This window comes from Thalassophryne amazonica, chromosome 8, assembly GCF_902500255.1.
Source record: "Thalassophryne amazonica chromosome 8, fThaAma1.1, whole genome shotgun sequence".
In the NCBI taxonomy this organism is placed as follows: domain Eukaryota; kingdom Metazoa; phylum Chordata; class Actinopteri; order Batrachoidiformes; family Batrachoididae; genus Thalassophryne; species Thalassophryne amazonica.
In genome coordinates, this window is record NC_047110.1 from 45,677,736 (window position 1) to 45,704,257 (window position 26,522).

The following is a 26,522-nucleotide window of genomic DNA, read 5'->3' on the forward strand; positions in this document are numbered from 1 at the left end:
GGTACACGCTTTCAACTTTGTACAGCCAGACATAGATCATAGACTGGGAGGTGATAGTCTAGTGGTTAAGCAGTGGGATCAGACCAAAGGATCCTTGGTTCAACCCCCAGTCTGGGTGGACAACCATTATGGACCCTTGGGCAAGGTCCTTAATCCCCAAGTTGCTCCCAGTGTGTAGTGAGCGCCTTGCATGGCAGCGCCCTGACATCGGTGTGTGAGTGTATTTGCGTGAATTGGTGAATTTGAGGCATCATTGTAAGTGCTATATAAATGCAGTCCATTTATCAAACAAAGCTTTTTCTATGTACTCTCAACTACTGACCAAATTTTTAATTCTACAATAGAGGTGGAGTTAGGAAGGATGTCCATTTTCTCACTGTTTTAATGTATCTTGTCACAATAGACTGTATCACAGGAGACATTACATCCACACCATTTTTCTGAAAGCCTCATGCTATTACATCCAATGCCAAATCACTTGTAAAACAAACCTTTTGAAAAACACAAATCAATACACATATTATAGTATCTCCCCACTTACAATCAGTTCTAAAGCATTTAAAAATGGGAAAAATAAATCATAAAAAACAAAGAATTTGAGATATTTTGTTGAAACTCTGCATTCACGGTCTCCAGGTTAAAGCCATGACCTTGAGGTCAAGCTGCAAAATCACTAAGGGCCCTTGAGAAGGAGTTTTATCCACAAATTGCTACTGGTGTGCAGATGAGTATCTTGGATGGCAGCAAAGAGCATGAATGGGTGAATATGAGCCATCATTGTTTTGAGCATCATTCTGATTCAGATAGAAAAGTGCTACAGAAATGCAGTCCATTTACAGCTAGGTGGACTGAAACAATGCAAATGAAGTGTCTTGTCTAAGAAAACAGACAAGTACTGTGACTGGGAATTGAATCCATTTAAAAAACAAAACAAAAACAAAAAATTAAAGAAAAGAAAAAAGCTTTCACAGGTTTTAGATACTGTGGAAACAGTGTTAGAAATATCAGAATAGGACTTATTAATACTGGGTTTGGGATTAAGATGACTTGGTCTATCTCCCTTTAAGTTCTTCAAACCAACTACAGTAAACTCAATACTTACCCCTCCGCTGGCTTTGATGGAGTGTGTAGCTTTTGTCCCTCTTAGGGGAAAAGCTTCTATTCTTTGATCGGGAATAAACAACTTCAACTTGCTGGGAAGGGCGACCATGTGCATGGGGTTCTCGGCCTCGCCTCCTGTAGTCATTATGGTCCTCTCTGGGAAAATAAGTAATACTCTCATTGAAATGTTTTGTACATATCAATGTCCAGTTCTTCCTGCTCTACCCAAAAATGATTATCCCAAATTAGGTGGGCCCAAATAGGCAGGGCCCTAAAGTGCAATACTGACAACTACTGGTCTCTACATATAATCTCTTAAATAAGCAATACCTTATTTTTCACATCACTTTTGTGTCATTTTAGATAACTTGACATAACTTATTACTGCTTGCTCAGAAAGTGTTTCCCAGGATTTCCCTCAAGTCCTCCAACTACGATGTATTTTTCATTTCAAGCTGAACAGCACCAGAATGAACTAATAAGCCGTGTGTGGTGTAGGAAGAAACAGAACATGTACAGTGCTGGGTGTACGAGGTCTGTTAGAAAAGTATCGGACCTTTTTATTTTTTGCAAAAACCTGATGGATTTGAATCACGTGTACTTGCATCAGCCAACCTTGAACCTTCGTGCGCATGCGTGAATTTTTTCACGCCTGTCGACTGCGTTATTTGCTGGTAAGCAGCCTTTGTGTGAGGTCGTGTGTGGTGCTCTCGGCGGATTTTCACTGCAAGGAAAAAGACGGAACGACTGGAGCAGCGCCACATCAAATTTTGCCAGAAACTGGGCGACAGCCAGGTGGAAACTATTCGGATGATTCAGACGACTTTCTGTGACTTTTCAGTCGTGTGACTGAGAAATTGTGGAAGAGGTGGGCATGTCACAGCATGTCCTGTGAGACTTCAACACGAAGGTGCTTTTGCTCCACTGTCAGCAGCTTCGGCACTAATTTCGCTGCAACTCTTTTCATGGCCAAATCTTCTGTCACAATGGAATGTGCCGAAAAAGTGCTGATGTCCACCTCCTCCGCAATTTTTGGATAGTCACATGACGGTCCCACATCACCACAGCGTTCACTTTGGAAATGATCTGGTCATTTCAGCATGTTGATGGCCGATCGGAGCATGGCTCGCTCTCCACCATTGTGAGGATGTCTTTAAACCGGTTGTACCGCTCCTTAATCTGTGTGATGCCCATAGGATCGTCACCGAAAGCTGTTTGAATCTTCCGAATGGTTTCCACCTGGCTGTCGCCCAGTTTCTGGCAAAATCTGATGCGGCGCTGCTCCAGTCGTTCCATCTTTTTCCTTGCAATGAAAATCCGCCGAGCGCACTACACACGTCCTCACACAAAGGCTGCTTGCCAGCAAATGACGTAATCAACAGGCGTGAAAAAATTCATGCATGCGCACGAAGGTTCAAGGTTGGCTGATGCAAGTAAACGTGATTCAAATCCATCAGGTTTTTGCAAAAATATAAAAAGGTCCGATACTTTTGTAACAGACCTAGTATGCATTAACCTGGCTTTTCTGTCTACCACTGACCTCGATGAATAATTTAAACTTCGACCTCTGTTGCAATAAGGCCGATCTCTGTTACTGCTCCTGTAAAAAGAAAAAATACACACTTAGATGTCAACTGATGATACTAACTGACAGCATAGTACCAAAGCATGAAGATGCAGTAAAAAAACCTGACACACAGCTAGGGATGGGTATTGAGAACCAGTTCCTTTCGGGTATTGTTAAGAAATGATTCGATCCACCAACATCAATAACCTTTTTACATAACGATTCCCTTATCGGTCCTTCTGAGTGGCCGTTGTAGGAAAATGATAATTTCTCTACATTGATTACAGACCCTGCAGCAGGTCTGTAATCAACTTTTCTGTGATCGAATCACTGCTTCGTTGATTCATTTTTTCTTTCAATTTTCCCCTGCTAAAACCCCAAAGAGCATATGGCTGTGAGTATTATTTACCTTTTTTATGTTAAACCAACCTGTTATGGTCTTCTGAAACAGTTGATAGATGTATTTTATAACTTAAAAACGGGACCGATGCTAACACATTAGCATGTCTATGGTATTTTCAATGTTAAAGTTAGCATTAAGCAGTTGCAGCTGTCAAGCGTTTGTTGTCATAAAAGAGTCAAATGTATTACAAATTGTAATATTTTTTAAATTTATTTTTGTTTATATATTAATAATCTAATGATTAGTTATTATATACAATTTTAGAGAAAGAGACAAAAAGAACCTGAATAGAAACACAACAGAAAATATAAAACCAACTAACAATGAACAATACATAAATAAATAAATACATATATACATATATACATACATACAGAAATAAATGTTTCCTGTGAACACCTAGTGACTCTTACACCTCCATTTCATCCCTGTCTTATTTAAGTTTAATGACAGTTTGTTTCGGTCAAACCATATTTTCAATTTGTTAAATTCTTCAGTGATTTCCTCCAGAACTATCTGCCAAGCTAGAAAACTGCTGCATCCTAGTAAGAGCAGAATACTACTGGAATGAATTTGAATAAGGAAAGTTGTTTTTTTTTTTTCTCTCACCACAATGGATGCTGCACTCACTGCAGTTTATTGTTGAGAGCATCTGACTCTCCGCTCTGCCCATGATGCTACATATTGTCAGGGTCAGAAGTATGGAAATCAGTCATGCCATGTTGTCACTGTTTATAGGCCTCCTGGCCCATATTCTGAATTTTTAGATGAATTTGGTGCATTCATCTCTAGCCTGTCAGCTAGTGTGGACAACATTTTGATTATTGGTGATTTTAATATTCACATAAATAAGCCCTCTGATCCCCTTTGCAAGTCATTTATGGAACTTGTGGATGCGCTGGGATTCCAGCAATGTATTCGGGATTCAACACATACTAGTGGAAATACCCTTGATCTGGTACTCACACGTGGCCTTGCTGTCACAAACATTGACATTTTGCCTCTTGCCTCGGTGATCTCTGACCACTCATTTGTTAGGTGTGCATTTATGTTGCCGCGCCTAGAGGATCGAAAGCCTTGTCTTTCTTTGCGGCGACGCATTACTCCTTCAATTATGATAGAACTCGAAGCCAGACTGCCTGAAATTTTGGCCTCAAGGTTAGAGAATATTCAATCAGTAGATAGTCTTGCGGATGGCTTGAACTCAGCGCACAAGGCCACAATGGACAAGGTTGCGCCTCCTCTCTTGAGGACACGCCTTCCCAAGGCATACTCACCTTGGTTTAATGGTTACCTGCGTGACCTTAGGCAGAAGGCTTGAGGTTTTGAATGGAAATGGTGTAGTTCTAAGTTAGAGGTGTTCCATCTTGCATGGCGAGATGCTGTCTTGGATTATAAGCAGGCACTACTGGCTACAAAGCGTGCCTATTATTGTGATTTGATTAATAAAAATAAGCATAATTCCAAGTTTTTGTTTGAAACTGTAGCACTTCTTATTCATGGACAGCCACTCTTCACTCTCCTTTCTCAGCACAAGACTTCTTGGATTACTTCGAGAAGAAAATTGAGGATATTAGGTTGAGTATATCTCAGCAGGCTTTGGCCCAACCACTGCATACTGCTGTGGAGGTGGATGCACCAACTGAGGTGGAATCCAGATTTACAGATTTTGATGGTATCTCGCTAGGCGCACTGACGAAGCTCGTGACGTCTACTAAAAGCACAACCTGTTTAATTGATCCTATACCAACAAAACTGTTTAAGGACCTGTGGCCCATTCTTGGACCAACTGTGCTGGAAATTATAAATCTCTCATTAACTTCTGGATCTGTTCCTAAGTGTTTTAAGTCTGCAGTGATCAAACCATTACTTAAAAAATCTAATCTCGACCCTAGTGTATTGAAGAATTATAGACCGATATCAAATCTGTCATTTTGTTCTAAAATCCTGGAAAAAGTGGTCTTGCGACAGCTCGTGGACTACCTCACTGAGAATAATCTTTTTGAGCCACTGCAGTCTGCTTTTAGAAAATTTCACTCCACAGAGACAGCACCTACTAAAGTAGTGAATGACCTTTTGCGAGCAATGGACTCGGATATCACTACGTCCTGGTACTGCTGGATCTTAGTGCTGCATTTGACACTGTGGATTACCATATTCTACTCAATAGGCTGGAGAATCACTTTGGGATTACTGGAACTGCTCTTGCATGGCTGACGTCGTACCTGTCCAGTCGTTCCTACTGTGTATTGTGTAATGGAACCTCCTCCGATCGTAGAGACATGAAGTTTGGGGTTCCTCAGGGATCCGTTTTGGGCCCCTTGCTTTTTTCTCTTTATGTAGCACCCCTCGGGAATATATTGCGGCGTTTTGGGATTCCCTTTCATTGCTATGCTGATGACACTCAATTGTATATGCCAATAACTGCTGGTAATCTTACTCACATAAAATCCTTGGAAGATTGTCTTGCATCAGTAAGAAGTTGGATGTCTAGTAACTTCCTACTTTTAAATTCTGATAAGACTGAAGTTATGGTTTTGGTCCAGCGAGATATCGGCATCAATTTGATCAGCTAGCATTTAGCTTAGGTCCATGTGTTATACATCATACGGATAAAGTGAGGAACCTTGGAGTAATTTTTGATCCTGCATTGTCCTTTGATCTCCACATTAGAGACATTACAAGGACTGCCTTCTTCCATTTGCGAAATATAGCGAGGATTCGTCCTATTCTGTCTATGGCTGATGCTGAGACTTTGATTCATGCGTTTGTCTCTTCTAGATTGGACTATTGTAATGCTCTATTCTCTGGCTTACCGCAGTCCAGGATCAGGGGTCTTCAACTGGTTCAGAATGCTGCTGCCAGACTTTTGACACAGAGCAGAAAGTTTGACCACATTACGCCAATCTTGGTGTCCCTGCACTGGCTTCCTGTTTCTGCAAGATCGGATTTTAAAGTTTTACTAATCATAATCACTTTTCTTTCAACATTCTGCCCCTGCTGGAAACTCTTGTTTACAACAGCGCTCCCACCACAGAGGCACACCAAGAGCAGCCATAAGGCCAGCTCCCTATCAATTTCAACACTCCGGTCAGGTGGAGGTCTTGAAAAATAGTCATACTAACTTATGGTTTTTTGAAAATACTTATAGAATAACTCCATTAATGTCAATTCTGTCATTTGTACAAAGTTAAAATATAACATATATCTTTTAATGTTGAATAAGGCACAAATTCTGAGGTTTTGTAACAAACACAGACCGCAAAGCATTCTGGGTAAAAGTGCTAAACAGTGAATGGTTCAGTAATCCATTATGTAAACCAACACGTTAATGTGACGTGTGTTGTGTGTTGGTTTAAAGATAAATGTGCTTTTGTAAAATTTCCATTTTTATTTGTAAAAACAGGCATTTTTATGGAGCCCTGGAAGTGTCATCGCAATTGCATGTTTTAAAACTTTTAAGATGTTGTAAAATGTGCACTCAATATTAGTAAGTAAGTAAATTTATTTATATAGTGCCTTTCACAGACATAAGGCCAAGTACACACGTTGTCGGGTATTTGTAAAACAGAATATCTTACCCTTTCAGTTTGGGGAAAAAACTTCATCCACACTACGTCGTTTAAAAAAAAAATCCATCCACATCGAACCGTATAAATGTGTTGTAATTAGTCTGCCAAACCTTTGGGTGGCGGTACTGATTAAAATTCTATCCAATCAGGAGCCTTATTCTCGTCGTCACTTCCACAAAAACTAAAAACATGGTGCCAACCTCGTTCGTGTGGACCGATAAGAAGTCGGAATTACTTCTAACCGTAGTTTTAGAATACAAAGTTAACATATATGCACACAAAAAGCGCCTGGACAATGGACAATACCAACACTTTGAGAGCAGCCATGTACCCAGACGTTTAATACTGCCATGAACACTCCTGGCCAGTAGATGCCAGTAGCGGCCTTGAAAAAATGTCAAACAAAATTCCAGATAATCCGTGTCTGCTACATTTAAGATGCGTGGAATTTAACAAACGCAAATACACTAATGTCTATAAACCCAGAGAATATATTCACGAGAGTTTTAGGCACTAGAGTTTAATGCTGTTATCTGTGGACCCTGAACAGAGTGTCTGAAATGCATTTGTCCTGTCGTGAACGTCTGAGATTACCTTATGCTACCCATAATGCATTGCTGCCTGGCACAGCATGTGCTCACAAAACCTTAAAAATTAGCACATTACTTTAAAACGAAAAAACATATATCTGATATTTTCACTTTATAAACTTCAGACTTGACAGTAATTTTAAATAACTTGTCTAAATGAGTGGTTAAAATTTGAACCATAAGTTAAATATGTATGCCTCTGGATGACTTGGTGACATTGCGATTACATTAGTATGGTGTTAAAGGAATTACTTTTTTTGGTCACCAGTTCTCCTTTGCTTACAGATGATAGAGTGGTTTCTGATTGCAGAGGGTAGAACAACATGCCTATTAGGAAACTTTTAACAGTTAGATCTCAACAGTTTTAACAGTTTTAAAAATGTTTTTCACTGTTCAGCTTAGTTTAGTACGTTATCGGTCTAAAAGTTATCGGACAGTAATTCATCGGAAGATAATTAGTCCGATGATGATTTTTAAATTTATCTAAAAAGATAATCCGATAATGAAAACATTATCTTCGATAATTATCTGTTATCGGATTATCGGAAGTGTGCCCACCACTGCTCTTGAGTATAACAAATAATCAGACTGACAGCCAGTTTTCTTTAGACAAGGAAAGAAATGGGAAAATACACTTTTCCAAGTCACTGAATATGTCTTGGAGTTCATTTACAGTATACTTATCAAGAATTTTAAAAAGTACTATAAAAATGTATGGCAACTGGCAAATCAGCAGTTCTCATTGACAGACCATGTAAGAAGGACGTTAGTGAGGGAAGCCACAGGCTTCAGTTGCTGTAATTGGAGAAACTGTGCATAGTACAACCTTTGTCTGGTGTATTAGCAGTAACCAAACTTCAAGGTGGAGCGGCAGAGAATATTTTTTCAAAGGGAAGACATGAAATTTCAGCTAGAGTTTGCCACCAACCACACACTTGATCCAAGCTGAATTTTTATTGGTTTTCTTGTAACACAGTCATTCTATGCTCCACTTCAGCATGAATCTGTATAGCTGGTGATGCAACAGACAAAAAATGCACTCAGTTTTTTTTTTATTACAGCTACAGAAACCTGTAATTTCTTGAGACGTTTCAGAGGTGTCTCAGTTTTTGAGAGCTGCCTACTCCAGAAAAATTTAACAGCGAGTTTACCACTGTATCCATTTATTAATAACTGATGTAAATAAATTCTAGATCCATATTCAGTTACTTAGACATGTTCATGGATCCATGTGTATGAAGAAAAATGTAGGTGCAAAAGTGATTATTTGATGAACCTATGAATTTCATTAATTTGACGCTTGCATTTTTACTTAATTTATATCATGCTGTAGAGATTTGTTTACATTGTGATTTATAGTGGCACACTTTTGGAAATGTCAATACAGGGAAGCCAAAAATCTTTGCATAAAATATTTAAACGGCTGTGTTCCCACACTTTTGTATGATACTGTATAGCAGGACCATGAAATCAGCTAAATGAGAAACTGAAGTCAGAAAGGAAAGTCATAATCCCTTTTCTAACGGGTAATATAAAGAAGGATTTCCAGATTTATGAATATTTACCTAAAATGTCTTGGACCCTCACACAAACACTGAAACATTATTGATCTTGCTCCCGTTTGCTTAATAATTTTCTGAAAGCTTATGTCCAAATAACAACATTTAGTTCAAGAGCTATAAATGACGCAGTGGCACCTGGTTGTTATGACCTCTGCCTGAACTCGAGCCACATCACAAAGAGCAGGTCTAACAAGGCATTAAACGTTTATGACTCGTGATCTGTTTGAAGTAACCAAGGCTCAGCTTACTATTTACCCAACACCGAAATACCATCCGTGCAGACTTTCATCTCAATTAACACAGCTGGGAAACAGTTAAGTACTTCATTCAGGAACAAAAAAAACACATGATATAGAATAACCCTTAGATTTCTCAGGAATGGAAAGATAGTTGATGGAAAAACTGCATACATAAAAGGAATGCATAATGAAGTGACTGTCAGGAAAATCAACAGGTCAATGCAAAGATCTGGTAAATCAAGCCACAAAATGAGAAATGTTCATTTTATCCAGATTTTGTTGTACATCTGACCACTATTATACCATTATTATTATTATTATTATTATTATTATTATTATTATTATATTGTACCATTCTTTCTATCAAAAATTTTAATAAAAATTTGGTAACCAAAACACTTAAGCAATAATAAAACTGTATCTGGTTGATGTATCTTGTTGATCTTTATGAATATCACTTTTCATATGTGAAGATGTGTATGTGTTTTTGGTGCATACAGTTTGTGCATCAGACCCCAGGTTGGACTTAATCCTAGGACGTTTTGCTGTAATGTGACAATCCTACCACACCACAGCTCACAAAAATGTGAGATTAAAATGTTTTAGAGATGCAGTGCTTATATGAATGCACTAGAACACAGAGCAAGCACTACTGATTTCTGAAGTACAGTATTTGTGGATTTTTGACCTAAGAAGGAGAGAGATCCAGCTGTTTTTCCTCCTAGGATGGGGGTAGGGGTGTTTCACTGAGTAGACACTAGCAACCTTTGTCCATTCTGTAGCCTGGTGTGACTTCTGGAAAAGGTGACTTTAGCCTATAAAGTGGTGGTATGTTGAACCCACACCATGCATGCCTGCTGACAGAAACATGCTGAATCAAATTGCTCTGTTCAGGACTACACCATTGATCTTTAACAAACACATTATACTTTTTGAAATATAGTTAGTAAAACTACACACAATTGTAAAACTGCAAATGATGGTGAAGTAAGGAAAATGCTCTAAAGAAAAAACATGAAAACAAAATGGGAGTATTTTACAAAATCCATTCTAACCGTTCAGTGTTCAGTGGTCTGGGTGTTGGGTAAGCCCCTTTCACATTGGAATATTCGTAGAGCTGCGTATTGCGGCATTGTGTTTCATTTAAATACGCCCGAAATGCACGCATACTGAGCCTTTTTCCGTGTGCGAAGATCTGCTTGTAGCTGCGTGTTCGCTTTTTAATGTGTGCACACAGTCGCGTGTTGTCGCTATTTAAAACCAGTTCACTCCTGCCGGCTGTGCAGCACACACTGCTTGGAAAACAGTGGACTATATCATGAGGGTTTTACAGTTTCATTACCGCCAAAGCTGCTATTTTCTGCCTCTAGATCAAGACTAATATTGCTACAGTACTACACATAGTACCAGAAAGTGCAGCACAGAAAAATACCAGATTGTAAATCATTTAAAGCCGTTAGCATAGCACTAGATTAAAAGCATAGAAGTAGAGGGATGGGGCTGAGGCTGTGCCGCGCATGCGCAAGAGGAGATTGGGTTCTTCACTTCTGGTGTTTTGCTCTGCAGCCAGCGCTTCATTGACAGGTATCGTAAACTCCAATTTCTGATGGGAATTGACGATAGCAAATGTCACAAAATAAGGTTAAAGGTTTTGATCAATTAATCTGAATAATTTATCGAGCCTTACATTTTGTAGCTGCCCCGATTATCACTCACAAAGTCACGCTGCTCTCAAAATAAAATGTGTCGGAACTGTTATTGCCAAACTGTTATTGCTGAGAAGGTTTGCAAACAGCTTAGGTTGAAAAGGGAACTATTCAGATAAAATATATCTTATATAAAACATAGATCATGCAGTCGATTAGTAACAAGGCAAGTTTTAAAAGAGTTAAAGTTAAGTTTATTCAGTCAGCTAAGGGAAGAGGATCACACCAGCTTTTTATTTATTTTTATTTTTAATGTGATTTCTGGTCCAAAAGACGAGCTTATCTTCTAGTCCATTATTTTCTTGTCCAAAACGTGGTGCTAAATTTGTTGTCTACACTTCTACAGGGATACAGTTGCTATTTATTTTAATTTATTAAGATCTTATTGTTCTCTGTTCAATTTATACTGATTTTATTTTATTGGTATCCCAGTGTAAATTATATATATAAACTACACACTTATTGCTACTTACATTAATTGATGAGATTATAATGTATTTGTAATCTTTACATGTTTAATCGAGCTCCTCAGTGTTGTCAAGTTTTAGCCTCACAAAAAAGCTTTTCAACCTACCATCCCTGGTTCTCAAGACCAAGCACCTAAGTGGCTCTACTCTTTTCTACTCTTCTATTTTACTCTTCCTTTTTAGATATTTAGATATACCTTAGTATACTAGCATAGTTCCACCTTAGAATTGGAATATAATATATAAGATATATCTTACTGAATTTTCATGGACCACAATGGAAATAAGCGTTTGTTTTATTGTGTCATCTGTGTATCTTGGATATATTCACCTTTCTGTGTTTATATTGATTTTACAAAATTAACTCAATCAATCTCTAAATACTATTTTATCTGAGGGAACAAGGCTGTCCACATTGCCAGACTGAGAACTGCTTGACTCAGCATCCAAGAGTCAGCTGGTGGTCTCTGGTCATCTGCATCATCCTGTCAGCCGCCGTCTGGTAGAATGCCGCCTGTGAGGCTTCGCAGTTGACCCCAGATATCCTGGACCTCTTCATGATGCAAGAACTAGCAATGTGTACAGTTCCGAAACTATAAAGCTTTGGCGTCAGTTTAAATGTAGTATACATGTAGTATACAAACCCGGTGGGCTTGCTGGTGATTTTTCCACAGTTTTGGCAGCTTGATAAAAAAATGAAGGCAGGTGTCAGGTCCTTCATGATGCCTCATATTTTCTTTCTTTCTTTCGATTTATTTATCAAGGGACAGCGCATGTTAAAAAAGACAATGTACAGAGACACATCCATAACACACAGGATTATAGCCTAAGCTAATTGTCCCCATATGGGCACATGGCCCGACATAAAACATGGGACAAGACATCCATAGTCACCCCATCTCTCTCTCTTACACTCCAGGCACAAACACCCAACAACACACTCCAAACCCACACACACAGATGGACAAATAGTATTAAAAAGGTTAGGACAAGTCCTCACTCTCATTTCATTCAAATTGGTTAAACACATCCTCACTATCATTCATTCAAAACCACAGTATTTACACACTATTTACAAGGTGCAGGTATAAATACAATTGCAGGTCCCCGGCTTATGTGCAAAAAGCTTTGTTTAGAATTAACATTGATATAATTGCAAAGTGCCCGGCCTGTGTGTAAAAAGGCTCAGTTTAGTTCATTTAGATCTAAAATAAATATGATTACATATACCCAGCTTGTGTGCAAAAATGCTCAGTTTTGTTCATATAAGTTCAGTTGTGAGTGCAGACTTCATTATCCAGTAGCCATGATTTCAATTGCTCAGAGAAAGAGCTGAGTGATGGCAGTTCGCGTACAGTCACTGGGATGGTGTTCCAAATTAAATTAAATTAAATTTTATTTTATTCACAACCTTTTATTCATCATTTTCTTTGATTTGTGTGGACTGAAATAAATGATGCATATTTCATCGTATTGACTGTGTGATACCTGATATAATGGCTGAGTGGATCCTTGTCATTTGATTGGTGCTTTGTATGCCACATTTTTTGGTAGTACACGCGCGCACAAGTGCCGACCAGGTTGCATGTGTGTGTGTGTGTGTGTGTGTGTGTGTGTGTACGCGTGGGCGTGTGGGGGGGGGGCAACGACTCTATCGAGACATGATTTGATTGAGCTAACTGACGCTGCTAATTCTTGTAACACACATAAAACAAATCCACTGCGCTGTCTGGAGGCTGTTAGCAGGAAGAAAGAATGAATAGCTGGACTAATTTCTGACGTGATTTTTTTTTTTTTTTTTGCTGCACTGAGGATGTACAGTCTTTTTTTGATATTACACAATGACAACGATTTGATTGAGCTAACTGACGCTGCTAATTCTTGTAACACACACACAAAATGCACTCCACTGTAAGGTGTCTGGATGCATGAAGAGCTGTTCAGATGAAAAGCTGATGTGATTTTTGGCTGGACTGAGGAACTACACAAAGTCTTTTCTTTTTTAATGGAAGTCTGAAATCAGTGCACAGCATCACTGGATTACACATCACAATTTGGACTTTAGCAGCAGTGGAACACCAAAATGTAAGTCCCTTTTCTGTTGTTTATAAATTAATAAAATGTCAAATGACAAGGATCTATTTTAGCCGTTATGTAAAACAAACAATGAATGTTTTTACATTCTTTCAATGGAATGAATATTTAATTCGCCTCGTTGAATGGTTTGTTAGTACTATTGAACTCATAAACAGTTCATTATTTGTATAATAATTTATGACTGAAAATAAAATGTGAATTGTTCTTAACAATGAGTTTTGTTGTTCAGCAAAAGAACGTGGTTCTTCTGGAACAATATCAGGATCTCCAAGATTGATGCCGTAATTTTTCTTTCCCAAAATAGAGTTTATTTATGTTTGAGAGGTCATTCTCACATTTTTGAGGTGCAAATATGCAGATATGACTCAAGAAATGATTTTATATTTAGTGGTAACTTTGTAGAACAGCCTCCCTCATCATGTAGTAAATGCTCCAAGTGTTATTACTTCAAAGGAATACTGTGATTATTTTATGGTGTTTGATTTTTATTGATCGACGATTTCATTATGGTGTTTGATGATTGATTTATATGGTTATATTTATGAGTTTTACTATGATGCTTTTTAAATGACGAATGATATGTATTTTTATTGTATTTTATACACGTTTTATGAATAATTAATGATTACTGACCATGATTTTCCGCCACATTTGCTGACAGTCTGCATGCTCTTATCAATAATATTAGCAAGTTTTATCCTGAATACGATTTAAAATCAACAAGAACTTCATTAAAGCTACACTCTGAACATACTTCGGGGGGATAACTTGTTGAAGCCACAGCAGAAAAGGCACGAAAACACGCAGAAAGTGTCCTTTACCAGTGCATCTGGTGTTATTGCTGGCAGACGACCGGAAGTGAATTACTCCAACTCTCACGGCTGAGTGGCTGAAATCTCGGGGTCGCAAGCTCACAAACAGAACTTAATGGAACGAGATCCTGAGTTAGCATTCCAGTCCCTCTACTTCTATGATTAAAAGAAAGCATTTAGGTTTCCTGCAGCCAGTCTGCTCTGTGTACATCTGATCCCATCAGATCTGAGTAGTGAAGTGTAGTGGGTCCTAATTAGTACTTTGGTGGGAACCTGCGAGGGCAGGCCAGAGGCTGTGTGTGTGTTTCTCCATGTTGAGTTGGAGTTGTGTCAGGAAGGTGCATCCGGTGTAAAATGTGTCACATCCCAATGCAGATCTGTACTGGGTCCACTGAGGTGACCCTCAACAACCAGGTTAGCTGAAAAGTCAACAAGAAGCTTTATCTGGGTTCCCTGTGTGCCAACAGTCACCGGCATGTCTTGAGGTCTAATGTAATCAACCTTGTAACACATCTGGGCCCCCAAGGGCAGTGGAGGACTGCTGAAGTTTGTGCGTGAGCTGAGGTGATACTACTCTTGGTCCCACTGAACTGCAAGGTGTATTTAAAGATTATACCTCATCTTTGGACAGACTGCAGGGACATCCCAGTGACTGCAGGGAAATATATGATGACAACTGGGAAAGACTGCAACCTAGGATCCTTCTGAGGGCATGTAAGATCAACAGGGCAATTAAGAGCTTGGGCAGTCTCTGAAATGACATCTCTCTAGCTTATCTTGGTTTGTTTTCTAGTAGCTATATCCCTTGTTGACTTAGAGGGGGATGTCCCTGCACCTTTGTAACACATCAGAGCCCTCAAGGGCAGTGCGGGGCTTCTGAAGTTGGTGTGTGAGCTGATGCGATACTACCGTGGGTCCCAGTGCACTGCAAGGTGCACTTGAAGAGTGTAGTTTAAGCTCCATCACCTGACCACAGCAGTAAATTCAGGTGACCAGGTGACTCTGAACCATCCCTTAGTTATGCTGCTATAGACTTAGACTGCTGGGGGGTTTCCCATGATGCACCCAGTGTTTCTTTTTATTCACCTCTTTTTGCTCTGTATGCACCACTCTGCTTTTAATCATTGGTGATTGATCTCTGCTCTCTTCCACAGCATGTCTTTTTCCTGATTCTCTCCCCTCAGCCCCAACCAGTCCCAGCAGAAGACTGCCCCTCCCTGAGCCTGGTTCTGCTGGAGGTTTCCTCCTGTTAAAAGGGAGTTTTCCTTCCCACTGTCGCCAAGTGTTTGCTCATAGGGGGTCGTTTTGACCGTTGGGGTTTTTCTGTAATTATTGTATGGGTTTTGCCTTACAATATAAAGCGCCTTGGGGCGACTGTTTGTTGTGATTTGGCGCTATATAAATAAAATTGATTTGATTTTGATCACATCACATTGTTACACATCTAAAAATGTTGTTTTGATATATTTTCATAAATGTGTTTTTGAGGCGTTCACAATATGTAACAATGTGAATGGATTTTGTAAAACATTTTTTCCTTATTATTTTCCGTACTTTTTCAACTGTTGTGGTTTTTGGGGATGGAGTTACTGCCAAGTCACTACTATGACTCAGTGACTGGAGTCTGGTTAGCCGTCACTCAAAACATAAGAATAAAGTTTTAGAGAAGAAATTTAATCTAAAATAACTTTATGAACTGTGGTCGTCTAGACTTCCCTGAGATATATTACAAAGAAAGTCATTTGAGAAATGGACCTTTAAGGATCAACAGAGCCAACATTACCTAGCAGTCAAAAGACAGAACTCTGCCTCCACCTAGAGGACAATTTATGTCTCAAAGAAAATACAAAAATATAATAAGTTCACAAACAAATATGTGAAAGAACATGTGAAATAGAAGAATCAATACCTTGCATCTATTTGATGCCGTAAATCATCTTGTGTCAAACTATAACCGGAGTAAAAGCCATCCTGGAAAGAGAATTATAATTAGAACAATAAAAGTTTCAAATTTTGTGGTACACTTCATGTTGCATTTTCATATTATGGTTACAGTAAATGCTGTTGACAAGTTGAGGGTTTCCTCGTGAACAATCAGATTATACTGAAAAAATAAACCCCAAGGTAGAAACTCAATGCAACAAAAGTCAATATTATGGGGGTAACTGACAATGACTTTGCTTACTGTTTAATCTGGAGCTTATTTTTTCAATTAATGCATTAGTTGTTTGGTCCATAAAATGTCAGAAAAAGATAAAAATTGTTGACCATTGTTTCCAAAATCCAAGATGACATCATCCAATGTCTTGTTATGTGCATAACCAAAAGATATTCAGTCTACCCCCAGAGAGGAGAAGAAACTAATAAAGCAAACAGGACTTAGTAACATTGAGAATATGGACATTTAAACAAAAAAGACCCACTACAATTAATTGATTAACAAAATAATTAATGAGTAATTGCATACTCAAATTACTGTAAAATTACTGTTCTAATACATGCCACAGTAGTAAGTATTAAGTCCTTATAAGCACTGGGGCCATCAAACCACTGCTTCTATCCGGTTTCAATGGTATGAAGCAGACAAGTGGCTGTAACTCCTCTGGACATGATGCCAATACATCACAGGTTACTTCCCCAGCCAAGGCAGTACACATTTGTTGCCAATTAAGTGTCTTGACCAAGGACAGATAAGTAGAACAAGTGGGATTCAAACCCAGGCCTACATATTGGTAGGCCAGTTCTTCTTCCACTGAGCTGAATATCTCTTGAAGAAGCCCAAGACCTAAGTCCCATACAGGTTCTAAAGCACTGAGTGCAGTACTTAGCTATTTCCTGTTAACCTACTGGCAGTCTGGTTTTCACATCCAAAAAGTCAAACACTGATCACATTCTAGCTATGTAAGTACTCATAGATCACAAGCATGAATATCAGCACTGCTTTTTTACAACCTATGTTGATTTTCACAAAGTATTTTATTCAGTTGATCGTGTTCCTCTCTGGGACATGCTGAGAATTCTTTAGAACCCCCAACAAGTTGGTGGACATCACAGCTAGCCTGTACTCAGATACTGTGAGTGCTGTATGGAGCGGAGGCAGAGACTCAAAAAAGTTTTTCCCAGACTGAGATTCGTCAGGGATGTGTTCTGGCTCCAAAACTGTTCAATGCTTGCATGGACTGGGAGTTGGGCAGTGTTGTGGAAACCAACAACTTAGGTGTTTTTGTTTTGCTTTTTTGCAAGTGAAGGTTTGCTGACCTTACCTTTGTAGATGATGCTGTGACCTTTGTGGAACCAATGAATACCCTGATTGCAGCATTTGAGAAGTTAAGTAAGGATTCAGTGTCTGGGTTTGTCAATGTCCTGGATCAGGGCTAACATCAAGGCTTTACTCAGCCATCCTAAGTGTATCTGTATGTGGTTACAGTGTGGAACATGCAGAGACATTCATTTATCACATCTCTGGGTCTGCGGCCTCTGAGACTGAAAGACGCCTGGGAGGCACTTATGGCATATAAGCATATAAGGCATATGGTGCTTATGGCATATGGCATATAAGGTCAAATGGCAGTGGTGTTCGACGATACCAGTATCTTTGCAGGAGAACAAAGGTCCAAGTGTTTTGTGTTAAGATCAAAGTGAAATGACAAATCCATAACGTTGGTTTTGCTATAAAGGACCCTGTCCTTTTAAAACGCTCTGTTTCCTAATGAAATGAATTTAAGAGTAAAAAGCATAGTAACATACTATGCCAGTATGCTAGCCACACGAAATGGAAAATAAGACCGTCTTAAGTCTGGACTTGAACGTCTCTACAGAATCTGACTGTTTTATTGACACAGGGAGATCATTCCACAGAACAGGGGCACGATAAGAGAAAGCTCTGTGACCTGCAGACTTTTTATTCATCCTAGGGACACAAATTACTCCTGCACCCTGAGAACGCAGAGCCCACGCCAGTACGTAGGGTTTAATTAGGTCAGCTAAGCAGGGAAGTGCCAGTCCATGAACAATTTTATAGGCTAGTAGCAGAACCTTAAAATCTGATCTCACAGGGACAGGAAGCCAGTGAAGAGATGCCAAAATGGTTGCAATGTGGTCAAACTTTCTGCATTGTGTCAAAAGCCTGGCAGCAGATTTTGAACCAATTGGAGACTCCTAATGCCGGACTGCGGTAAAAAATAAAACAGAACAATGCAGTAGTCCAGTCTAGAAGAGACAAATGCAACAATCAGGGTCTCAGCATCAAAGCACTCGGGGAAGATACGATTCCTGTTGAGGTCTTTAAAGAAGGAGGTCCCTTTCTTCAACACCAACTTCACCAACTCAACTCACCAACTGCTGGTATTTTCTTTTAAGGAAAAATACCAGCAGACCTAAAAGGTTGTCATCATCTACAAGCAGAAAAGAGACAAGTCTGACCGTGGAAACTATCACAGAATCTCTTTACTGTCTACTGCAGGACTGGCAATGGACTACCAACAACCATCTGAAATCAAGAACAGAAACCATCCTTCCTGAAACCGTGTCTTCTGATCATCAAGAGACAACAGACATGATCTTCATGGTCTGCCAACTGGAAGAAAAGTGTAGAGTGCAACAGCAACCACTGTACCTCCCCTTCATTAAAGTGACAAAAGCGTTCAACACCTTGTCACACCCACTTCTGTGGACGATCCTGAACACAATGGGCTGTCCAAAGAAATTTAACAAGATCCCGTGGCTTCTCCATGATGACATGTCCACCAAGGTTCTGATGAATAGCATGAAAATTCAAGCCTTCAAATGTTCAACAATCCTCCACTTGATCAAGGACAAGGTGCCACCATTAATTGACATCATGTACAGAACAGATGGAAAGTTCTTCAAACTGAGCCGACTTGAGTCAAGAAGAAAATCACCACCATTTCATTTCTGGACTTCCAGTATCCCGAAGACATCAGTGTGCAATCCTGTACGGAAGGTTTTCAGAAAATCCTTGAAACCATTGATGAAACATACAAAAAGCTAGTCGTTCACATTAACCTGAAGAAGACACAGATCCTGTATCAGCCCCCACCCAACATGGTCAATCCAAAGCTTCCTGCTGTGAAACTGCACAGAGAGATCCTGGAGAACATGACCGACTTTCCATACCTGAGCAGCCATGTGTCATCAAACGCAGACATTGGTGGCAAAATCCAACACCAACTCAAGTGTGCAGAAACTGCCTTCAGCCGGCTTTGCACCCATGTTTTCAACAACAGAGACCTTTAACATGAAATGAAAGTCCATATCTACAAAGCTTTTGTCAAGCCAACCGTACTGTACAGATCTGAGATCTTGACCACCCCCCACTGCCACCTGAAGACCCTCAAGTAATTCAACCAATGCTGCCTGATGAGTATCATCTGTATCAGGTTGGAAGACTACCGTACCAACATCATTATCCTGGCTAAAGCCAAGCTCCAGAGCATTGTGTGTGTCATCAAGAAACAGCTTCGGTGGATGGGTCACGTCGTTAGGATGGATCACAGCCGACTTCCCAAGCAGATATTGTATTCCCAGTTGAGTGAAGGATAACAGTCCAGAGAAGGACAGACGCAACCCTATAAGGACCTCCTGAAGCACAATCTTAAGAGCTGTTCCACTGACTGGAAGGCCTGGGAACAACAAGCAAGCGACCAAACCAGCTGGCAATCAATGATCCAATCGGGAGTCGAAGTCTTCGTAAAAATGTGGCCAAACAACCATATGCAGTGTCTGTCAGAAAGAGTGTGTGTCAATACTGGGCCTGTTCAGTCTTCCCCGTGTCCACCACCCTGTCCGAGAATCGATCAAGAAGCAATCTTCCTCGCTACAGAGGGACTGACACGACGATAACACCATTATATATGGTCTCACCACTGTGACCTTGAAAAGCAAAATTCAAGGTTATATGTATTTAATGCAAACTGTTTGGAGTCTGCATGGATAAAACATGCCAGGTTTGTGAGTTAGTCAAGGATAACTGGACTGAATTAACAAAACGTCATGTCTACACACAAGCACATTATTCCTACATTATGTTATCACTGAATCACAAAGAATTTGTAATTAAACATGTAAGGTGTGGGTGTTGCACCCGCTGAGTGCCTCTTCCTGATATAGATGAACTTATATTAACTCCAAGAGATATTCAGGAAACAAAAACAAACAAACTGGCTGTAAAAGTGATTTGATGTGTAATAATGAATGTATGCAAAAGTGTACTGACTTTTGTTGCAATGAGTTTCAACTGTGGGGTCTGTATGTTCAAAATAGTCTTTTGAAAGTTTTTGATGGTTCATAAGAGGAAATACTGATCAACTAAGACCAAACACAATTATTGAGAGGTGACATCATTGAACATTTAAGTGACATTATACAGGGGAGTACGCACTTCTGCTCTATTCTGTAGTGATGAATCAATAGTCGCCTGAGTCTGATATGAAATATATGGCTGACAATTTAATTGACTCTTGGTCATACCCTTGGTCATGTAAGTTTGTCATGGCAGCCATAAATGCAGTATTCCAGTTCCTACAATTTGCGATCCAAATATTAAAACAACCCCATTGTTTTAATATTTCTATTAAATTGTGTATATCAATTAAATTTTAGTCTGAATTGCAATATACCTTTCAGATTTATGCCACCACACAGAGCTCAGATTTGCTATAACAGCAGTCATTAAAACACACACACACAAAATGTAATGAAAAACAATCAATTCCAAATCTGTCTTACGTTTCGTGAGGGTGGCGATTTCCGATGAAAATTGACAAAGCCTGGGTTTTCGTCAAGTAAGTGATGATCGTCAAATGAGTATTCACGTTCTCCACTATATTCTCTTGCATCCATGTACTGAGAATAATCACGCCATTGGTTGCCATGATAGCCGGTGTCATAGTCATCTGACCATGTGTTGCTCCTCTTTTCATAAATACTGACAGTTCTTCCGACTGTCACCTAAAATGATAAAGCATTAAATAAACATCACAGTAAGCATTAAACAAAGGTAAGCATTAAGACAAACACGTTACACTTCAACCTGTAAATTTCAACAGAAAGGTTAGTCAAGCTTTACATTTTGAGGGAAAGAAGAAGGGCCTTTACTGTCATTGCACATACTGTACATACAACAAAATTTGTCCTCTCCATTTCACCCATCCTAATTACACTTAAACACAATCCAACCTTTCGGAGCAGTGGATGCTGTGAGGCATCAGTGCTAACCACTAACCCACCGTGCCATACTCTCTCTCTCTCATGACATTGATTACAATGTGTGTGGATAGTGGCTCAGCATTTTTGGAAGTGTGTCAAGATTCAAGAAATACTGTGATTTAAGTTCAATAATGGGTCACTCCGTGCCAGCTCAACAAATTGTAACCAATGGCTTACCCTGGCTGAAATTTGAAACAGACTTAGTCAGTCTGTGATTCTTTTGAAACAATTTCTAACTTCTTTCATCCACACGCATACTATTAATGTGGATGAGCTTGAAAGCGCCTCTGAGCACAACAGGAAGCAGTGTTTGGAGGGCCAGACCTCTTAAAGTAATGTGTGAAATGTCATGTGCTGAAATTTCAAGTAGGAAGATTCAATATTTATTTATTTATTTATTTTACATTGTTACATTGTTTGACACATGCGCTCTGAGTTCTCCACAAATCACTTATGTAGGACGCCGTGGGGAGGAGAGCCTTTTAATGCGGGCATGAATCCTCCATGCAAATAAATGAACACGACTGAATCTATGGATAACACTGCAACAAATGCCTGTAACTTGCCCAAAGAAAGGGCAAGTCCTTTACACCTGTCCCAGATGTGACAATCAGAACAATAAGACAAAATTTAATAGGTAACATTGGCACCGTCAGCTGTTATCCTGTACACATTGGGCGCACATTTTTTTCACAGCTTTACTCGTAATTTTTTTTTTTTTTTTTTAACCTTTATTTAACCAGGTTAGTCCCATTGAGATCGAGACCTTTTTTGCAAGGGAGACCCGGACAATTATAAAGTTTCCAATTCACCTAACCTGCGTGTCTTTAAATGTGGGAGGAAACCCATACAAACACAAGGAGAACACTGAAACTCCACACAGAAAGGCCACAGGTGGGAATCAAACCATGATCACAGTACAACAGCACCCTGTGAAATAATTTGTGAGAGCCGCTACTCATACATATTCTGGACAAAGATTCATGCTCCCCCATGCTGACAGCGGAGGTGAGAGCTCATGCTTAAGCCCCTTTTACACTGGGCCTGCTTCGAGTTGCGTTGTGCAACGTCATGACAGCGTCAATTGAATACACCAGAAAGACAAGATATTTAATGTTAAAACTGCTAAACTTTATTGTTTTTGTGCAAATATTTGCTCCGGAAGTAGGCCTCAATCAATGCATCATAGGACAGACTGTATGCCTACAGCCGGAGTCTATGGAAGTAAACAAAGAGGGATGCAGTACTTTTAAGCCAACTTTGGACCCAGAAGATGTACATGGAGCTGTTATTAACTCACCATTTGAGGCACCAACAGTAGTGGAACTAAAAAGGTAGTTATAATGCAGAATTTTAAAGTTTAAAAGACAAGAAAAAGGATGTGATAGAGAGGTGAGTTCCAATTAACTTGCTTCTTGGAGTTATTACCTTGAGTTATGGGATAAATTGCACATTTTAGAGGTTTTATATCAAATGTTCATAAAATGCTTAAAATTGGGCCTTTTCCATGGGGGAAAAAGCTGTTGTTTGAGATCATTCAGATCAGAAAGAAAGAAAGAAAGCTGTTTCTGCACTAAAACGCGGCAGGAGAAAGTTGCTCTGGGCGAAGGGAGGTGTACTTTGGGAGGGATTTACTAAGTTATGCTTCAAATGGCGACTGTGAATTTTGTCACAAGTTGTGGACAGAACCACTGTATTGGTGGTTTGAGTGGAAAAACCATTGGTGTGTCTACCATGCAAGTTTTCTGGTTGCTACAGACTGTGGGTTGAGACCTTCCAACACTGTGAATCCACTTGTCTCTAAGTGTTGCATTCTTAGGAAAAACATGTTCACATGTTTATCTCTGAGATGGTTATTGAAGCATCCAGGGACACAACAAGTAACGCCTGGTATTCCAAGCCTTTTGTTTACTTCATGAACGTGTCTGCACACATTTACCACAATCCCCTGCTTGGAAAAATCCAATATTGTGGATATGCAGTCCCCCACTTGACTTCAGACACAAAGTGTTTGACAAAATGGGGTATGTGTAGTTGGAGAAAACTGAATTAGAAAATTTTTAGTTAAAACACAAACTAGGACGAAAGTATCATTAAAAACATGAATTTTTGCTTGACCAAAAATGCCAATTATATAACTCAAAAGATAGACATATAAATACTGTAACGTGTCTTGCATATTGAACAAAAGCAATGACTGAAAACTACCACAAATATTTACCACAGTTAAGAGGAGCTGGTCATAACACAATACTACGAGAAGCACTATCACAATCATGATACCAGAACAGTTTTACAGTAAGGTACCCAATGATGCTAACGTTGACCAAGCAGTGTTTGCAATCTTACCTTTCTACTGTCCGTTGCTCTAAAGTGTTCTTCATACACATCTCGAATTGGTCTCTGACCTCGTCGATATGCCACTGCAAATTGTCTTTGTCAGTACTTTGACATTATGCACAAGATATAAGAAACATAAATACCTCAGTATAACCATTTTATATGAACTGGAAATGACACAAATCAGAGGCTTCAATCTGTGAAATGCGTCTTTTTTTCACATTATCCTTCTTGCAGCATACTTTAGATGAAAGCAAACAATGATTATGAACATTGTCCACTTTAGTTTGAGCATAATATCAAAGAGAACAGAGTACCAAGAGATGACACTCCAATGCACTTCACTCAATAGCCACTGGTGGCGCTGTGAAAGCACTGCCACCATCGTGGACTGCTGATGATAACATCAGCATTCACAACAGTCCAATTTAACAAACTTGATGGATCTTTTTTGTCTTGATGGAGCAGAATACTGAAGATATGATGGCTAGCCGTGGCGATCTCTGGAACTGTTGTGACAAATAAAATAATTACAGAAAAAACGTTTAGTGCAAACTAATATATATATATATATATATACACACCAGGGTAGATGCAGTTAATGCATTAATTGTATCATATCAGGTCATCTGCAAGTGATTTAGCACCAGGTTCTCCACAAACATGAGTTGCGTGGGAGGAGAGGGGCGGCCGCATATCCGGCCGCGCCCCAGGCCAGTCACGAGCAGCTCTGCTCACCGCACCCCCCGGGGCTATCAGCAGCCAACCGAAAATCCACGGCGCTTCGTTATCAATTCATTTAGGCAGGATTCTGACTTAGAGGCGTTCAATCATAATCCCACAGCACAACAGAAAAAATACATCAATATTTAGTAGATCCTCCTTTTGCAGAAATAACAGCCTCTAAATGCTTCCTATAGCTTCCAATGAGAGTCTGGATTCTGCTTGAAGGTATTTTGGACCATTCGTCTTTACAAAACATCTCAGGTTTGTTGGTTTCTGAGCATGGACAGCCCGCTTAAAATCACACCACAGACTTTCGATAATATTTAGGTCTGGGGGCTGAGATGGCCATTCCAGAACATTGTACTTATTCCTCTGCATGAATGCCTTAGTAGATTTTGAGTAGTGTTTAGGGTCGTTGTCTTGTTGAAAGATCTAGCCCTGGCGCAACTTCCACTTTGTGACTGATTCTTGAACACTGTTCTCAAGAATCTGCTGATATTGACTGGAATCCATGTGACCCTCAACTTTAACAAGATTCCCAGTACCTGCACTGGCCACACAGCCCCAAAGCATGATGGAACCACCTCCAAATTTTACTGTAGATAGCAAGTGTTTTTTCTTGGAATGCTGTGTTCTTTTTCTGCCATGTATACCACCCCTTGTTATGTCCAAATAACTCAATTTTAGTTTCATCAGTCCAAACCACCTTAATCCAAAACGAAGCTGGTTTGTCCAAATGTGCTTTAGCACACCTCAAGCAACTCTGTTTGTGGCATGTACGCAGAAAAGGCTTTCTCTGCATTACAGCATCATACAGCATTGCCTTGTACAAAGTGCGCTGTATAGTTGAATGATGCACACAGACACTATCTGCAGCAAGATCATGTTAGGTCTTTGGAGCAAGTCTGTGGGTTGACTATGACTGCTCTCACCATCCTTCGCTTCAGCTTATCTGAGATTTTTCTTGGCCTGCCACTTCAGGCCTTAACTAGTACTGTGCCTGCGGTCTGAAACTGACAGCTGAAATCTCTGAGACAGCTTTTTATATCCTTCCAATAAACCATGTTTTCAGGTCTTTGAGAGTTGTTTAGAGGCTCCCGTGTTGCCACTCATTAGAAGAGATACAAAGAGGGGAAACATTTGCAAATGGCCATCTTAAATACCCTTTCTCATGATTGGATTCACCTGTGTAAGGACGTCGAGGGTCAATGAGCTTACCAAACCAATTTTGTGTTCCAATAATTAGTGCTAAATGTATTTAAATCAATAAAATGACAAGGGTGCCCAAATTTATGCACCTGCCCAATTTTGTTTAAATAATTATCGCACACTTTCTGTACTAGAAGACTGGAAACTTAATTTCACTTCTCAAATATCAGTGTATATGTCTGCTATATGATATATTTAACTGAAATTTCTGATCCAGACAACCAATGATTTATAAAGGAAAATCATGAAAATTATCAGGGGTGCCCAAACGTTTGCATACACCTGTACCTAAGTATCTGACAATGACACAATTTTTGTAATGCTACCTCTGAGCTCCATCACAATGGAGCTGACAAGAAACAATAAAGATGTGAAGTTGAGAGTGTCAGCTTTCATTCAAGTGGTCAACAAAATATTATATTCAGCATTAAGGAACTGCAGCAGTCCCTCTGTTTTCAAAGGCCATAAGTAACTGGTCCAATGAGATATTTGGTGCACCCAGAAAGTATTTACAGCGCTTCACTTTTTGCACATTTTATGTTACAGCCTTATGCCAAAATGGAATGAATTAATTTTCCCTCAAAATTCTACTCACAACACACCATAATGACAACATGGGAAAAGTTTTTTTTTTTTTTGCAAATTTTTGCAATTCCTTTGACTTCATGCTTGGTTTGTGCTCTGACATGCACTGTCAACTGTGGGACCTTATATGTAGACAGGTGTGTTCCTTTCCGAATCATGTCCAATCAACTGAATTTACCCCAGGTGGACTCCAATTAAGCTGTAGAAACATCTCAAAGATGATCAATGGAAACAGGATGCATGGGAGTTCAATTTTGAGCTTCATGGCAAAAGCTTTGAATATTAATGTACACTTTCCACCTGAGATTTGGAATGTATA

The 26,522-nt window shown here is 39.5% G+C and overlaps 1 protein-coding gene across 2 annotated transcripts in view; it reads right to left on the minus strand.

The window, feature by feature from the left end:
• LOC117515515 (periphilin-1-like) overlaps positions 1 to 26,522 on the minus strand; it is a 59,896-nt gene that overhangs the window by 30,816 nt on the left and 2,558 nt on the right. The window contains exons 3-8 of one of the 2 annotated variants that reach the window (XM_034176095.1): positions 25,333 to 25,336; positions 23,693 to 23,766; positions 20,864 to 21,085; positions 16,026 to 16,087; positions 2,642 to 2,701; positions 1,103 to 1,257 (exon numbers count right to left, since the gene is read on the minus strand). In XM_034176095.1, the coding sequence (XP_034031986.1) occupies positions 1,103 to 1,257; positions 2,642 to 2,701; positions 16,026 to 16,087; positions 20,864 to 21,085; positions 23,693 to 23,766; position 25,333 (574 nt within the window). In that variant the 5' untranslated portion in view covers positions 25,334 to 25,336. The remainder of the gene's footprint in view (positions 1 to 1,102; positions 1,258 to 2,641; positions 2,702 to 16,025; positions 16,088 to 20,863; positions 21,086 to 23,692; positions 23,767 to 25,332; positions 25,337 to 26,522) is intronic. The other variant, XM_034176096.1, reaches the window with a different exon arrangement.